The sequence below is a fragment of the Chiloscyllium plagiosum genome, unplaced genomic scaffold (genome assembly GCF_037043375.1).
Source record: "Chiloscyllium plagiosum isolate Xiang-an unplaced genomic scaffold, Cpla_swu_hap1 HiC_scaffold_22, whole genome shotgun sequence".
NCBI classification, from domain to species: domain Eukaryota; kingdom Metazoa; phylum Chordata; class Chondrichthyes; order Orectolobiformes; family Hemiscylliidae; genus Chiloscyllium; species Chiloscyllium plagiosum.
In genome coordinates this window covers 44,423,424-44,439,156 of record NW_028270160.1, presented here as the reverse complement: position 1 = coordinate 44,439,156, position 15,733 = coordinate 44,423,424, and the positions used below count along the sequence as shown (strand labels likewise).

Sequence of the window (15,733 nt, the reverse complement as noted above, 5' to 3'; positions counted from 1 at the left end):
TGAATCCACCTAGGATCACAAGTATCTCAGTGATGTTCAACGTGTTGTTCTGTGGAAGGTTCACTGGACCCAAAATGTTAACTCTGCTTTCTCTTCACAGATGCTGCCAGACCTGCTGAGATTTTCCAGCAATTTCTGTTATTGTTTATAACCATCTAATAAATTACTTTTATGCCAAATGATGGTCTTTATGTCAAGGTTGTTAATTTTGAAACAGCTTCATAATTTTAGGTCATCTGATCCATCAGCTATTGCAGGTATCAGCTTTGTCAACTTCTTCAGTCAGTCAACTTGTGTGCCTACCACATTTCAAAAACCTGAAATACGAGATGAAACAGATTGGATTTTGTGAGGTCAATATATTAATAACTCTCCTTTGAAAGGTCATCTGGTTTAATTGTTACAATAGAGATGTGCACCTGCCAATTCTGCATTCACATGCTAATTCAAACAAGGGAAATCTGAGGAGTCATTTCTACATTTTAAAATTCTAGTGTGTCAGTTTTGCAAAATCTATCTGAACATCTGTAGTAAGAACATATGTACGATATTTAAAGAAAATAAATTATACCCGTCATAGCATTGAAAAGAATCAAAGTCAATTTTTGAGAAGCTAGATAAGTTCTGAAACTATTGTCTGAGCAGCATTGAAGGATTTTAATTTTTTGTGATTAATGTGACCAAAAATGTAGTGTGAAACATTTCTTCATGCTAACAAGTTAACCTCTTATTTTTATAGATTTGTGAATTAGTGAACAAAAATATCAAACTACTGGCAAAGGTGTATATACCCATTCCTGATGTAACCACAATTACCAATACCGCGGTTTTGGAAGAAGTAGAATTTGGTAGTGATGAGATAGTAACAACTACTCATGAAGGAGTTGGAAGTAGTAAGTATCTCTTTCGCATCTTTCCTTTAATGTTGTTGTACTTCATCCTAAACTACTACTTGGTGTTTATCTGGATTATGGTTATTTAGCGGTAGATTGAAATCATAATCAAATAAAATATACTATTACAGGCTACTGCCTTCAAATCTACCACAAAATCTGCTCTGAAATTCTCCTCCGAGAATACTGATACAGGGTCCATTTAAGAATTGCCAGAAATCCGGTCCTGTGATCTTGAAGTATTTTTATTTTCACAAACATCATACAAAGTGCTTTGTTATGTGGATAAGAGCTATTAGTTCATGCAATGAGACTTTCATCCTGTTTCTTTTCAATAATCAATACAGTTGATAACCAAAGGTGAATACTTACAATCTTACCTTATTTGAGAAGACACGTTTACAGCTGTAAGATTGGAATTTGTTTCCAAAGATAAAATAGTGGGATAGCAGATTTGATCTCAGCGTGAGACTTTGGAACACAGTACTTTACTTATGTCTGTATCCTCTAGCCACAAGTCACAAGCACACAAACTGATACACATCAGTCACAGCATAACAGCCAGTTGCCAAAAACAGCTGATTACTAATTAGTGCTGACAGCTTCCTCCAAACTTTTCTGCTCTTTCAACCTCTGCAATTATGGTAAAAGGGCATATCACTCAGGAGTAATCATCAACATCCCACTTGTTACTATATCATTCTGGGAAGGAATGACATAGCCTTTCATGTGAAGATGGTCTGATAGAGGTAAGCACAGTGCATGGTGCAGCTTCTTGCCTAAAACTGTACACTTTGGCAAGCATCCTCCCGTCTTTGAGGGATTCAAGTTGCCATAATGTTTCCAGACTATGGGGATGCTTTTTCATTAGAGAGACATGACTGGTAGTGATCTAAGCTGAGGGCCATCACACCTTAGGCAAGGTGAGAGGTTGAAAAGGAGAGTACTTCATGGTAACCTCAGGCATTATGAGGATTGAACCCATACTGCTGATATCATACTACTTTGCAAGCCAACTGAATGAGATAAGCACTAGGTGTGATACAAATGGCACAAGTTGGCAAAATTAATTAGGTATGGTGGAAAAGATGCAGGAAGCCCCAAGCTGAAGAGAAATATTAGCTCCCTCCAGATTTATTGAGGGCAAGAATCTAATCATCTGGGACCCAGATTATAAAGATTAACAGTTCCAAAGCATGAAAATTTTTTTGGAGTAGTTGAGTTGAAGGTTTTATAGATAGCAGCAAGTGTGGAAATTTCTCTAAACCATTGTCTATGAATACAGGAACGGGGAGCTCAAAGGGATTTTGCCTACGCTAAATTCAGGTTAATACAGGGAGAGTGTAATATTTCATAGAACTGTTAATCTGAATCCAAGCCAGTCAGTGAGGTACAAAATTAAGTCTTCTTTCTTTGTGGATAGAATTTATTAACTATTTGTCTTTAAAAAAAATCAACCTGTTCAGACACATTGTAACACACCCCTGGGTTAGCTGGGACTTGAACCCAGGCTTTCTACCCAGAGGTAGGTGCACTACCACTGTGCCACAACAGCCATAATAACACTATTCAATCTTAAATATTTTATAATCAACCTGTTTGATTAGAACAGATAAGGGTGGAACCCAGGTCTCCATTAGAACAGGCCCATATATACAGACACTTAACCTGCACCATGAGAACCTAAGAATCAAGGCATGGTTGAACCCAGGCCTTCTGGCTCAGAAGTAGGGACATACCACTGTGCCACAAGAACTCTTAAGTTCTCAGTTAAAGCTTCATCAACATCCATTGTCTCAAAGAGAATGGTTATCCACATAATAATCTATGGACAAGCGGTTCTCAAATTCCCAACTCTTTAGTAATTCAGGTAAGCATGATCTAAAGCTTCTATTATTCTATTGCATCTATAGCTTCTACTTGTTACAATATTTCAGGAGGTAAGGTACTTTTAACCACCCTTTATATTTTCTTGAATTCCCAAACCAACAAACAACAGTTATTTTTTCCAACTAAGAATCTATTTTAGGAGAAAATGAAGTCTGCATATCCTGGAGATCAAAGTCAAGAGTGTGGTGCTGGAAAAGCATGGCCGGTCAAGCAGCATCCAAGGAGCAGGTGAATCGATGTTTTGGGCATAAGCCCTTCATCAGGAATAAGCCTCATTCCTGATGAAGGGTTTATGCCCAAAACATTGATTCACCTGCTCCTCAGATGCTGCCTGACCTGCCATGCTTTTCCAGCACCACACTCTCAACCAACATCTATTGTACTCAAATAGCAATCTAGAAGATTGGCATGTGAAGCACTTTAAAAAAAGATGAGCTTCATACCTCTGCGTCACTCAAGGTTGGAAACTTGCATGTGCATTTTTAAAATTAATCTAATTAATGTTTTATTTGCTCCCAAGACTTCCTCAACACTAGCATGTTTCATCATAGTTTTCAGCTTCAGTATGGCCTTACCAAATGCAACACCTCACATTTATATAAATGAAACTGCATCTGCTATTCCTTGGCCCACTGGCCTATCTGACCAAGGACTTAACTAGTTAGCTTCTTCCCTTGATAATATCATCTTTCTATAAAGACCTGCCTTAATTTATCAAAATGTGATTTTAAATTTTTGAAGTATGATGATCGATCTCAAGTCACACCTGAGTTGTGCTGTGCAATATCTACTTCTATATAATTAATGAGCCTGAGGTCTGACTTCAAATCTTGAATTTCCTTTTTATTGTATCTATATCATATTATCCAAATTCTATAGTATAGCCCCACAGGCAATAATTAATGACTTCCGGTTTCTGTTTGTGATACTAGTAAAACATCACTTAGGCTGCTTTAAGCTGAATGCAACTGACTTTCACTAGGACAGACCTACCTGAGAAATGCCATATGCCTTTGCTGCATTGTTCAACCCTAAAAACACTTGTTTATTTTCCATAGCTTTCTGAATATATCATCTGTTTCAGTAGGTGGTTCCAAAAATACAATCCTTTGAAACTTTTCACCCTGAGAAAACATAGCTTTTGAATTGATTGACTTACATTCCCAGGAATATGTTGCTAAAATACCTCAGAAGATCAGTTTCCTTGAAGTAGAGCTAATATCTTGATTTTTCTTAAAACCCCTGTGCCACAAGGCTGGCTGTAATCTGTCTGGTATAGTGTATACATCAAATTCTTTCCAGTTGTCCAATTTGTTGTTTGGAATCCTTTTTATACAATTTGTTCGCTGTCACTAAAACCTGTCAATTCTAAGGGCTACTATTTGTCATTGTATTCCCAACCTATTCAGTAATCGTTGTTCTTCTTAAACTGTGACATGTACTTATCATGTTCTACTACAACAATGTCTCTCCCTCCTACAATCAGAACTCCTTTTACAAGATTGTGATCTAATCCTAGGATTATGCTCACCTTCAGGTCCATTTGTAGGACTTCTGCTGTGTTTTCTGACTTTTCACATCTCTACCATTTTTTTGGCAATCCATGGATCTAATCTTCCACACCTTATCCATATTTCTGACCTCCCTACATTGTTGACATTTCTCATTCTCTTGTACTTCTGGCATAAATATTAATTTGGTATCAACTTTTAGTTGTTGTCTATATTCAAATAGCCCTTGATCTACCATAATTTGTTCTTCAAAACTGTCCAACATATGTGTATTTGAATAGATAGTGCCTCCTCATTTCCTATGGTTTGTTCAGTCCCTAAATATGTAACCAGTGCCAATTAACCTTGTGAATGCACTCTATTAGCCATTCTGTAAATTACTATTTTTGAATCATTCTCTCTAACTTTACACAAATTTTTCCACATTTATCTTCTGTAACATACCATATCTCCTGAATATAAATTTATTTCTGATATCCTTATATGCCAAACTTTATCCAATGCTTTAGTCTTAAAAGCTGCCTTCTTTTCTGCATGCACAACGTTCAGTCAGTGGAGCTGACTGTCACGCCTTCACAAGCAATGATTTCTTCACTGCCCGTGTCAGTGGGTGTTAAGTTACAACTTGGTGGTTAGCCAGGATCTGTCCAGACCAGTTTACTTATCATAGATGCAATTATGCATGCCAGTATTAGTAGGAGTTACCAAGCCACAGTTCTTATGGCAATTATGTTCTGTGTTCACACTGCAGACACTCTCAATTGTGATGTATAGTATTACCATTGTAATAAAATTTGGAATAAAATTTGAACAGATCAATCGATTCAAAACTAAGCATACATGGGGCATTGTGGGCCATCAGCAGAATTGTATTCAACCATAATCTGCAACCTCATGGCCTAAGCATATCGTGTCACTTTGCCATTACCATTATGCAGGATGATCAATCTTGGATTATTGAAGAGTGCAGGAAGGCAGGAAAGGTACAGCACTAAAAATTCCTTAAAATGAGGCATCAAGCTGGTGAATTCAGACTAATTGCATGCCAAACAACAGAAGCAATATGCAATAGATGTATTTCCACTAACAACAGATCAGATCTAGGCTCTGCAGTCTTGCTACATTAAACTGTGAAAGGGTGTGGACAATTAGACAACTAACAGGAGGGGTCTCTGCAAGTATTTCTGTCTTTAATAATAAGAGAACCCATGATTACCTCCCTGATGACAGGGTTAAGGATGTTTCAGAGAGGCTGCTAGACATTCTATAGGGGAAGTGTGAATAGCATTAAGACATGGTACATATCAGTACCAGCAACATAGGTAAAAAATAGATTAGGTCCTACAAGATGAGTATAGGGAATTAGGATTAAGCTTAAAATTAGCACCACAAAGGTAGTTGTATGAGGATTAATATCAGTGCGATGTGCTAGCGAACATAGAAATAACAGGCTATATCAGATGAATAAGTGGCTGAAGAAATGGTGCAATGAGAGTGATTCATATTCATAGATACATTGGGACGAGTACAAACAGGACAGGTAGCATCTAGGCAGGATCGGGATGAATATTCTTTGGGAGGTGTTTGCTGATACTATCCAGAACATCAAGGAGGTAGGAGTCTGAGCAGGGAGACAGAGAAAGGGAAACAAGGATAGAAATGTAAACATACAGATGGTAGAAAAACCAAGGGTGGAAAACAAATGAGGCCATAGGACAAAATAGAGTTAAGATCACTAACAAGGTTAATAAGGCAATTGTATCTTAATTCATAGAGCAGTTGCAATACAGTAGACTGTTTAACAGTGCTTAGATATGTATGGTCATGATATATTTGCTATTATGAAGATTTGGCTGGAGGGTAACCAAGGACAGGAACTGAATATCCAGGGTATTCATTATTGCCAATTATTCCACCTCCATGGTAGTATTCCTAGTAAAGGGGGAAATCAATGTGCTAATGAGAAAGGATATTGGCTCAGAAAATAATAATGTAGAGATAAGGAACACCAAGGGACACAAAACAATGATAGGAGTTGTTTAGAGGCTCCCAAATGGTAGCAGAAATACAGGGCAGGCATTTAATAGGAGATTACAGTCATATAGTCCCTAGAGTGCAGAAGAAGGCCATTCACCCCATCTAGTCTGCATCTCTGAACAGCAGCCCACTGAGACCCACCCCTACACACCCATAACTCCATATATAGTTTTTACCATGACTAACCTACCTAACCTGCATATCCCTAGACACTGTGGGGCAATTTCTAGCATGATCACACCACCTAACCTTTTTGTACTGTGGGGGGAAGCCCATGCAGACACAGGGAGAATGCACAAACTTCACTCAGACAGTCACCCAAAGCTGGAATGAAACCCAGGCCCCTGGTGCTGCGAGGCAGCAATGCTAGCCACTGTGCGACCATGCTGCCCTATTAGAGATGCATGTAATAAAGTACAATTGTGTTTATGGCTGACTGCAATCTATGTATACGTTAGATGAAATAAAATAGCTGTAATATTATGGGGTAGGATTTCCCAAAGTGTACTTGTGATTTTTTTTTAATAGCAATATGTTGATGAACCAATTAGAGAGTGGAGATTCAATATTGCATCCAATCTGCGGATGCTGCCTTTGAATCTCTAAGGATGAGAGTCTTCCGTGATGTCCATACTCATACAAAGACTCTTTTGTGTAAGGCAGCCATCCTGCTAACTCTTCTTTATGTTTCAGAAACTTGAACTGTATGTAGACACCACCTTAAAACCCTTGAAAAGTATTATCCATGTTGTTTGAGATGGATTCTCCATTAACCTTGGAGGGTATGCATACTAATATCAGCAACTTTGAAGCAGCTAATACAACCAGCATTGAGGCTACGATCATCAGAAACTATCTCCACTCGGCTGGCCATGTGCTTAGAGTGCCTGAGTTCCAACTACCAAAGCAAATCCTCTTCATCCAGCTCAAGGAAGGCACTTAAATGAGAGGAGGACAAAGGAAGTATTTCAAAGATTTTCTGAAGCTTTCCCTCAAGAAATGCAAAATAAATGTCAGTGCATGGGAAACCCTCATTCAGAAGACTTGGAGAAACTCCCGCATGAAGGGACACAGTTCTTTGAGAACGCTCATTACAAGAGGAAGTTCAGAACAGGAACTAGAGAAAGAAATGACAATGATCTTGAGACTAGAAACACCTACCAAATGTGATGTCAGCAATACAGCTCTAGGATCAGGCTCAACAGCCACAAAAAGACACAGAACCAATGACCAGTAATACAGAATTTCCGAGTCAGACAATCGTACTCATTAACAAATGATTGCTGACGACGGTGGCATTGAGAAAACATGTTGTGAGGGGTCCATTAGTGAAGAATTACCATAAAATAGTAGAATTATTCATTAAGTTGGAGAGTGAACAAGTTGAATATAAAACTAGAATCTGAATCTAAATAAATGGACCTACAAGAGTATGAAGTACAGTTGGCAATTCTAGTTTGGGAAATCTTAATAAACGAGTTGGCAGCACATAAGCAATTGTTAACATTTAAGGAATGAATATATGATTTACAATAATCATTTATTTCTAACTGGCACAAAATAAAACAGGAAAGGTGGCTCAACCATGGATCACAAAAGGAATTAAGGATAACATTAGAACTAAAGAGGAGACATTTCAAATTACGAGAAAAAAATTAGCAAGCTTGAGTACTCAGAACAGTTTAGAATTCAGCAAGAGAAAACAAAAAATATTGGTCAAAAGGAGAGAAAAAACACAGTATGAGAGTAAATTTGCAGGGAACATAAAAACTAACTGTAAAAGCTTCTATAAATATGTGAAGAGAAAAAGACTTGGGAAGACAACAAAGGTCATGTACAATTCAAAATTTATAATGGGAAATAAAGAAAAGACAGAAGAATTAAGCACATACCTTTGTTCTGTCTTTACAAAGTGAACACAAATAATTTCCCAGAAATGTTAGGAAACCAGAGGTCTAGCAAAAGGGAGAAACTTAAGACAGGAGAAAGTGAGGACTGAAGATGCTGGAGATCAGAGTCGAGAGTGTGATGCTGATGAAGGGCTTAGGCCCAAAATGTTCATTCTCCTGCTCCTTAAGTGCTGCCTGACCTGCTGTGCTTTTCCAGCTCCACACACTCGACTCAGAAATTTAAGACAGTCAGTATTAGTTAAAAAAACAGTGCTATTCAAAATGAATGAATTTACATGTTGACAGGGTGGCACGGTGGCTCAGTGGTTAGCGCTGCTGCCTCACAGTGCAGTCCAAAGATGTGCAGGTTAGGTGAGTTGGCCATGCTAAATTGCCTGTAGTGTTCAGGGATGTGTAAGTTAGGTGCATTAGTCATGGGAAAAATGTAGAGTAATACAGTAGGAGAATGGGTCTGGGTGGGATACTCTTAAAAGGGTTGGTGTGGACTTGTTGGGTCAGGTAACCTGTTTCTGTTTCCCAGGACCTGATAACCCACATCCCAGAGTATTACTAAAAGAAGCAACCCTAGAAATATTGGACGCATGTGGTCATCTTCCAAATTTCTGTAGTTTCTGGAGCAGTTCCTACAAATTAGAGGGTGGCAATGAAAATCATCTATTTAAAAAAGTACAGAAGAAAGATATCCAGAATTATGGATCAGGTAGCCTAACAGCAGTAGTGAGAAAAATACTTGAGTCAATTACAAAACACATGGTAACAGTACATTTGGAAAACATTAATGGAATTAGATAAAGTCAGCTAGGTTGTATGAAGGAGAAATCATACTTAATTAATCTTCTGCAGTTTTTTGTGGATAAAACTAGGAAAGTAGATCAGGAAAACCTAGTAGAGGTGGTGTTTTTAAATTTCAAAAAGGCTTTTAATAAGGTCCGAACTAAAGGCTATTTGGAAATATTAAAGCACATGGGATTAGGGGTAACATACTATCATGGATTGAGAATAGGTTGACAGAGAATTTGGTTGACGGAAACAGAGAACGACAATAAATGCTTTTATTCCAAGTGGCACACAGTGACTAATGTTGTACCACAGGGATTAGTGCTTAGGAACCAACTATTCACCATAAGTATGAATGACTTGTATGAGGAAACCAAATGCAATATTTTCATGTTTGCTGACAACACAAAACTAGGTGCGATTGTAAGTTGTGAGGTAAATGCAAGGAGGCTCAGGGCAATTTGGCCAAGTTGAATGAGTAGGCAAACACATGGAAAATGTAGTGTAATGTGAAGTTTTTTTTAGTGTGACAAACAGAAAGACAGAGTTTGATGTAAATGGTGCTATACTGGGAGATGTGGGTGGTCGTCATAGAGTTATAGAGATGTACAGCATAGAAATAGACCCTTCAGTCCAACTCGTTCATGGCGACCAGATATCCCAACCCAGTCTAGTCCCACCTGCCAGCAACCGGCTCATATTCCTCCAAACCCTTCCTATTCATATACCCATCCAAGGAGTGGATAACGATTTTGGTAGGAGGGTGAATAGCTATTAATGGGGACTGTTAGTGGTTAGCAACATATTGTGTAATAGCAGACTATGCGATGGAGAGTGAGGATTGGGGTAAAGACACGGCAGAGCTCAAGCCCTGAAGTTGTTAACTTGTTATTGAGTCCAAAAGGCTGCAGGGTCCCCAAGCAAAAAACAAGGTGCTATTCTTCCAGCTTGTGCTGGATTAGAGAATCAGCCATGTTCTTGCTGATAGTGGAGCAGGTTCAAAGAGCTGAATGGTCCACTCCTGCTCCTGATTTCTATATTTCTATAACCTAGAACATCAGTGCAAAAGACAAGGCTAATGCTGTCTAGTGGCATATGCTCATCAACAGCTTGGTCCTTAATACTCAGTTGGGATTTTGTCAGGGTTATTGAGCTCCTGTCCTAATCACAACCTTTGTCTAAACATGGGCAAAAGAGCCTGAATTCGAGAGGTAAGGTGACAGTGGCAACATTTGTTTGAGTGTAGCATCAAAGTGCCCAAGCAAAAGTTAGGGAATACTCTCCACTGGCCAGAGTCATACCTTACACAAAGGAAGATATGATTGTTGGAGGTTAATTGCCTCAGTGTCAGAATATTAATACAGGTGTTCCTCAGGTTAGGGTAGTGTCCGAGGCCCAATTATCTTCAGCTGACTCATGACTCCCCTCCAAAGTGGGAATCTTCACAGTTGTTTGTATAGTATTTTGCATGTTCACAACTCCTCAGATATTAAAACAGTCTGTTTCCATGTGCAGCATGTGGTAGCAGCTGTGTCATTTACAAATAGCAAATTTAGATTACTTACAGTGTGGAAACAGGCCCTTCGGCCCAACAAGTCCACACCGACCCGCCGAAGCGCAATTCACCCAGACCCATTCCCCTACATTTACCCCTTCACCTAACACTATGGGCAATTAGCATGGCCAATTCACCTAACCCGCACATTTTTGGACTGTGGGAGAAACCGGAGCACCCGGAGGAAACCCACGCAGACACGGGGAGAATGTGCAAACTCCGCACAGTCAGTCACTTGAGGTGGGAATTGAACCTGGGCAGCAGTGCTAACCACTGTGCCACTGTGCCAAATTACTGAGGTACCTTTAATAGCACCTTTCGAACACAAAGGTTTTAGTATTTAGAAGGAAGGACAACAGATGCATGGGACCACCACCACCTGCAAATTCCCTCCAAACCACATGATATGCTAATTTGGAATTACCCATTCCTTCACTGTCATTTGTTCACAGTCCTGGAATTTTCTTTCAACTGCATTGTGGATACATTGACAACATATCAACTGTAATAGTTCAAGAAAGCGGTTTACCTTTCTAAAGGGTAATTGGAGATAAACATTAATGCTGGCTTAGTTAGGGATTTCCACATCTCATAGATATTTTTAAAAAAATCACTAACCCTTATGTGGCATGGGTTATGGCTCTGAATTTCTGTAGGAGCTAGGTTCCCAACCCAATTTGAAAAACCTGCCCTTAAATCTGGTGTCTTATACATCTACACTACACATTTCTAGTACTTGTCTCATAATTTGTTGTTTCTTTTGTTCACAGATGTACCATTTGTTTTGGATGAAACAAAATCTGAAGAATATTTTTTATTGACTTCCGGAAAGCTGCTGTATGCTGTTTCATGGGGAGTGGATAAAGATGGCCTTGCCCTTGCACCACCTGCACCAAAACCAAAAACCTATAAAGAAAGGTAATTTTGGACTGCACAGTTTTTGACTGACAAGGACTAACTCAAAAGATATGAAGCATTATGGCTTCTACATCATTAGGTTTGTTTCCAGTTCCTGTTCACTGCTTTTGTAAATATCTCCTTGTCTTTAACTGTCCTATTCCAAATGTTTTTTAAGCTGCTTCTGACTCATATCCTCTATTTCTTGCTTGTCTTTTGCGTTTGCTGACTTGTCCATTTTCCACATGCTTTTGCTGTTTATATGTTAATTTTGCTGACAACTTCTGTAACATAGAAAATAGTAAGGAAAAAGTGACCGTAGCATTGTTAGATTCAATATAAAAATAGAATAGTCAATAGGTAGGACAGACCCAGCAGTGGTGGCAGCACAGTGGTATACAGTCGGGAGGCAGTTGCTCTGGGAGTCGTGAACATTGACTCTGAACCCCATGAAGTCTCGTGGTTTCAGATTAAACACGGGCAAGGAAATCTCCTGCTGATTATCATATACTGTCCTTCTTTAGCTGATGAATTGGTACTCCTGTATGTTGGACAACACTTAGAGGAAGCTCTGTGGAAGGGAAGGGCACAAAATGTTCTCTGGGTGGGGGGTTTCGACGTCCACCACCAAAAGTGGCTCAGCTGCACTATTACATATCGAGCTGGTCAGGTCCTAAAGCATACAGCTGCTAGACCAGGCCTGTGGCAGGTGGTGACGGAACAACATACTTGACCTCATCCTTATCAATCTGCCAGCTGCAGATGCATCTGTCCATAACAGTATCGATAAGAGCGACCACATCACAGAATCTGTGGAGATAAAGGCTCACCTTCACATTGAGAATAAAATTCATTGTGTTGTGTGGCACAATCACTGTGCTAAATGAGACAGACTTCGATCAAATCTAGCAACTCAACAATGGGCATCTATGAAGTGCTAGTCCAACAATAGCAGCAGAACTGTACTCCAGCACAGTCTGTAACCTCACGGCCTGGCATATTTCCCTCTCCCCCTCCACCCCCCCCCCCCCCCCCCCCCCCCCACCCCACCCAACCATTGCTAGCAAGCCAGGGGATCAACTCTGCTTCAATGGAGAATGCAGAAGGGCATGTCAGAAGCAACACCAGGCATACCTGAAGATGAGGTGTCGACCTGGTGAAGCCACCAAACAGAACTACTTGCATGCCAAACAGCATAAGCAGGAAGTGATAGGCAGAGCTACATAATCCCACAACCAACGGATCAGATCTAAGCTCTGCAGTCCTGCCACATCCAATCACGAATGGTGGTGGATGATTAAACAACTCACTGGAGGAGGAAGCTCCATAAATATCCCCATCCTCAGTGATGTACATCAGCACATCAATGCAAAAGTTAAAGCTGAAGCTTTTGCAGGAATCTTCAGCTAGAAGTGCTGAGTGGATAATCCAGCTTGGCCTCCTCTAGTGGTTGCCAGCATTACAGGTAGCCAATTTGATTCACTCCATGTGATATCAAGAAATGGTTGGAAGCACTGGATACTGCAAAGGCTATGGGCTCTGATAACATTCTGGCAATAGTACTGAAGACTTGTGTTCTAGAACTTGCCACTCCCCTAGCTAAGTTGTTCCAGTGCAGTTACAACACTGGCATCTACCCCACAATGTGGAATATTGCCCAAGAATGTCCTGTACATAAAAAGCAGGATAAATCCAACCCGACCAATTATCGCCCATCAGTCTACTCATGATCATCAGTAACGTGATGGAAGGTGTCATCAAAAGCAGCACCTGCTCAGCAATAACCTGCTCAGTGACACCCAGTTTGGGTTCTGCCATGGCCACTCAGCTCCTGACCTCAATACAGCCTTGGTTCAAACATGGATAAAAGAGCTGAATTCCAGAGGCGAGGCGAGAATCACAGCCCTTGACATCAAAGCTGCATTTGACCGAGTGTGGCATCAAGGAACCCTAGCAAAATTGGAATCAAGGGGCAACTCTCTGGTTCTTAGAGTCATACCTGGGAAAATGGTCATGGTTATTGGAGGCCAGTCATCTGAGGTCCAAGACACCTCTGCAGGAGTTCCTCAGAGTCACGTTCTTAGCTCAACCATCTTAAGCTGTTTCTCTATCATAAGGTCAGACTTGGGGATGTTTGCTGATCATTGCACAATGGTCAGCACCATTTATGACTCCTCAGATACTGAAGCAGATGATGTTTAAATGCAACAAGATATGGACAATATCCAAGTTTGGGCTGACAAGTGGCAAGTAACATTCAAGCCACACAAATGCCAGGCTATGACCATCATGAATAAGACATAATCTAACCACCACCCCTTGGCATTCAATGGTTTTCCCATCAATGAATCTTCCACTATCAACATCCTAGTGGTTATCATTGACGAGAAACTCAACTGGACTCACCACATAAACACAGTGGCTACAAGAGCTCATCAGTAGTTAGGAATAAGTAACTCACTTCCTGACTCCTCAAAGCCTGTCAACCATCTACAAGGCACAAGTCAAGAGGGTAATGGAATATTCTCCATGTACCTGGATGAGAGCAGCCTCAACAACACTCAAGAAGCTTGACACCATTCAGGACAAAGCATCTCCTTGATTGGCATTGTATCCACAAGCAACCACTCTCTCCATCACTGATGTGTACTGTCTACAAGATGCACTGCAGAAGTTCATCAAAGATCCGCATTCAGCACCTTCTGAACCCATGACCACTTCCACCTAGAAGGAGAAGAGCAGCAGGTATATGGGAACATCACCACCTTTAAGTTCCCCTTCAAGTCGCTCCTGATTTGGAAATATATCACTGTTCTTTCAGTGTGGCTGGGTCAAAATCCTGGAATTCTCTCCCCAATAGCATTGTGGTCAACCCACAGTAGGTGGACTACAGCAGTTCAAGAAGGCAGCTTACTACCACCTTCTCAAGGGCAACTGGGGATGGGCAACAAATGCTGGCCAAGCCAGTGAGGTCCACATCACACAAAATGAATACATTTTTAAAAAAATATTTAAAATTCTATAATAGGCATATGATTCAGTTCATAAAAAGGAATGTGGCACAAATTAACTTAACTGAATAGTTTGCTTTTAGGACAATGAATTTACAACTGAGTATTTTCAGATATAAAGGATCAAATACAAGTTAATGTATTTTCCATAAGCCAAAAGTAAAATAGCAAAGTATAGAATTTTGTGGAAAAATAGCAAGATTAAAACTAAACTGGAATTTGAAGGAGAGCATTTAAACCTGATCTACCAATACCGCATTAAATCATAAGTAATAGAGAAAAGCACAGAATCGTTACAGTGCTGAAAAAGGTCATTTGGCACGTCTGCACCAGCTCTGAGCATTTTAACTTTGTGTCAATCTCTTGGCTTTTCCTTATAATTCTGACCAATGTGTCTATTTAAATAATCGATCAATGTCCTCTTGAATATCTCAACTCAATCTGCCTCCATCCTAATTCTAAGCAGAGCATTTCAGAGCCTAACTACTTGCTGTGTGAATTTTCTCACCTCACCTTCTTTTGCAAAATGCCCTGTTGTTCTTGATCTATTTACAAATAGGAACAATTTCTCCCTATCCACTCTATCCATACTCCTCGTGATTTTGAAAACTTTTTTTCAAATTTTATCAGCTGTCTTCTCTCCAAAGAAAAAACACAACTTCTCCAATTTTTCCTTACAAACGAATGTCTCATATCCAGAAGCACTCTCATAAACATCTTTTGCGCTTTTTCCAACACATTGGAGTGAGTCAAACTGACCAAAAATTGAGGTTTGTGTTGCTGGAGACCTCAGATCATCTACTCAGCACTGCTGGCTAAACATAGTTGCAAATATTTCAGCCCTGTCTTTTGGTCTGATGTTCCGGACCTTCCACCCACAAAAAATGAGGTTAGGGGTATTTATTGAGACTGTTCTTTCTGTTAATAGTGTCATTCACCGCAATTTGTGGCTGAATGAACTAACTGCAGACCTTAGGTCTGATTTGTTGGTTTTGGGTTTGGTTAGTTCTGCTTCTCAAATAGAGCTTCTTCTTATTATTTGGATACAAATATCATAACTTCATCAGGTTCACATGGCATTTTTAGATATGCCTGACATTCCCTCCTGCACCCTTTATTGAAGCAGGACTGATTCAATGGCATAATGGTAATTTGAGTGGGAAATGTCAGGTCAAAAGTTTACAGATTGTAATTGAATATAATTCTGGCACTTATCACCCATGTATGCCCAGTTTGATTTGCTGGATCTGCT

At 39.9% G+C, this 15,733-nt stretch overlaps 1 protein-coding gene across 1 annotated transcript in view; it reads left to right on the top strand.

Moving 5' to 3' along the window:
• Positions 1-15,733, top strand: part of LOC148145982 (coiled-coil and C2 domain-containing protein 2A-like) — a 73,999-nt gene that overhangs the window by 7,560 nt on the left and 50,706 nt on the right. The window contains exons 3-4 of the mRNA XM_087999269.1: positions 740-893; positions 11,344-11,491. Of these exons, the coding sequence (XP_087855395.1) occupies positions 740-893; positions 11,344-11,491 (302 nt within the window). The remainder of the gene's footprint in view (positions 1-739; positions 894-11,343; positions 11,492-15,733) is intronic.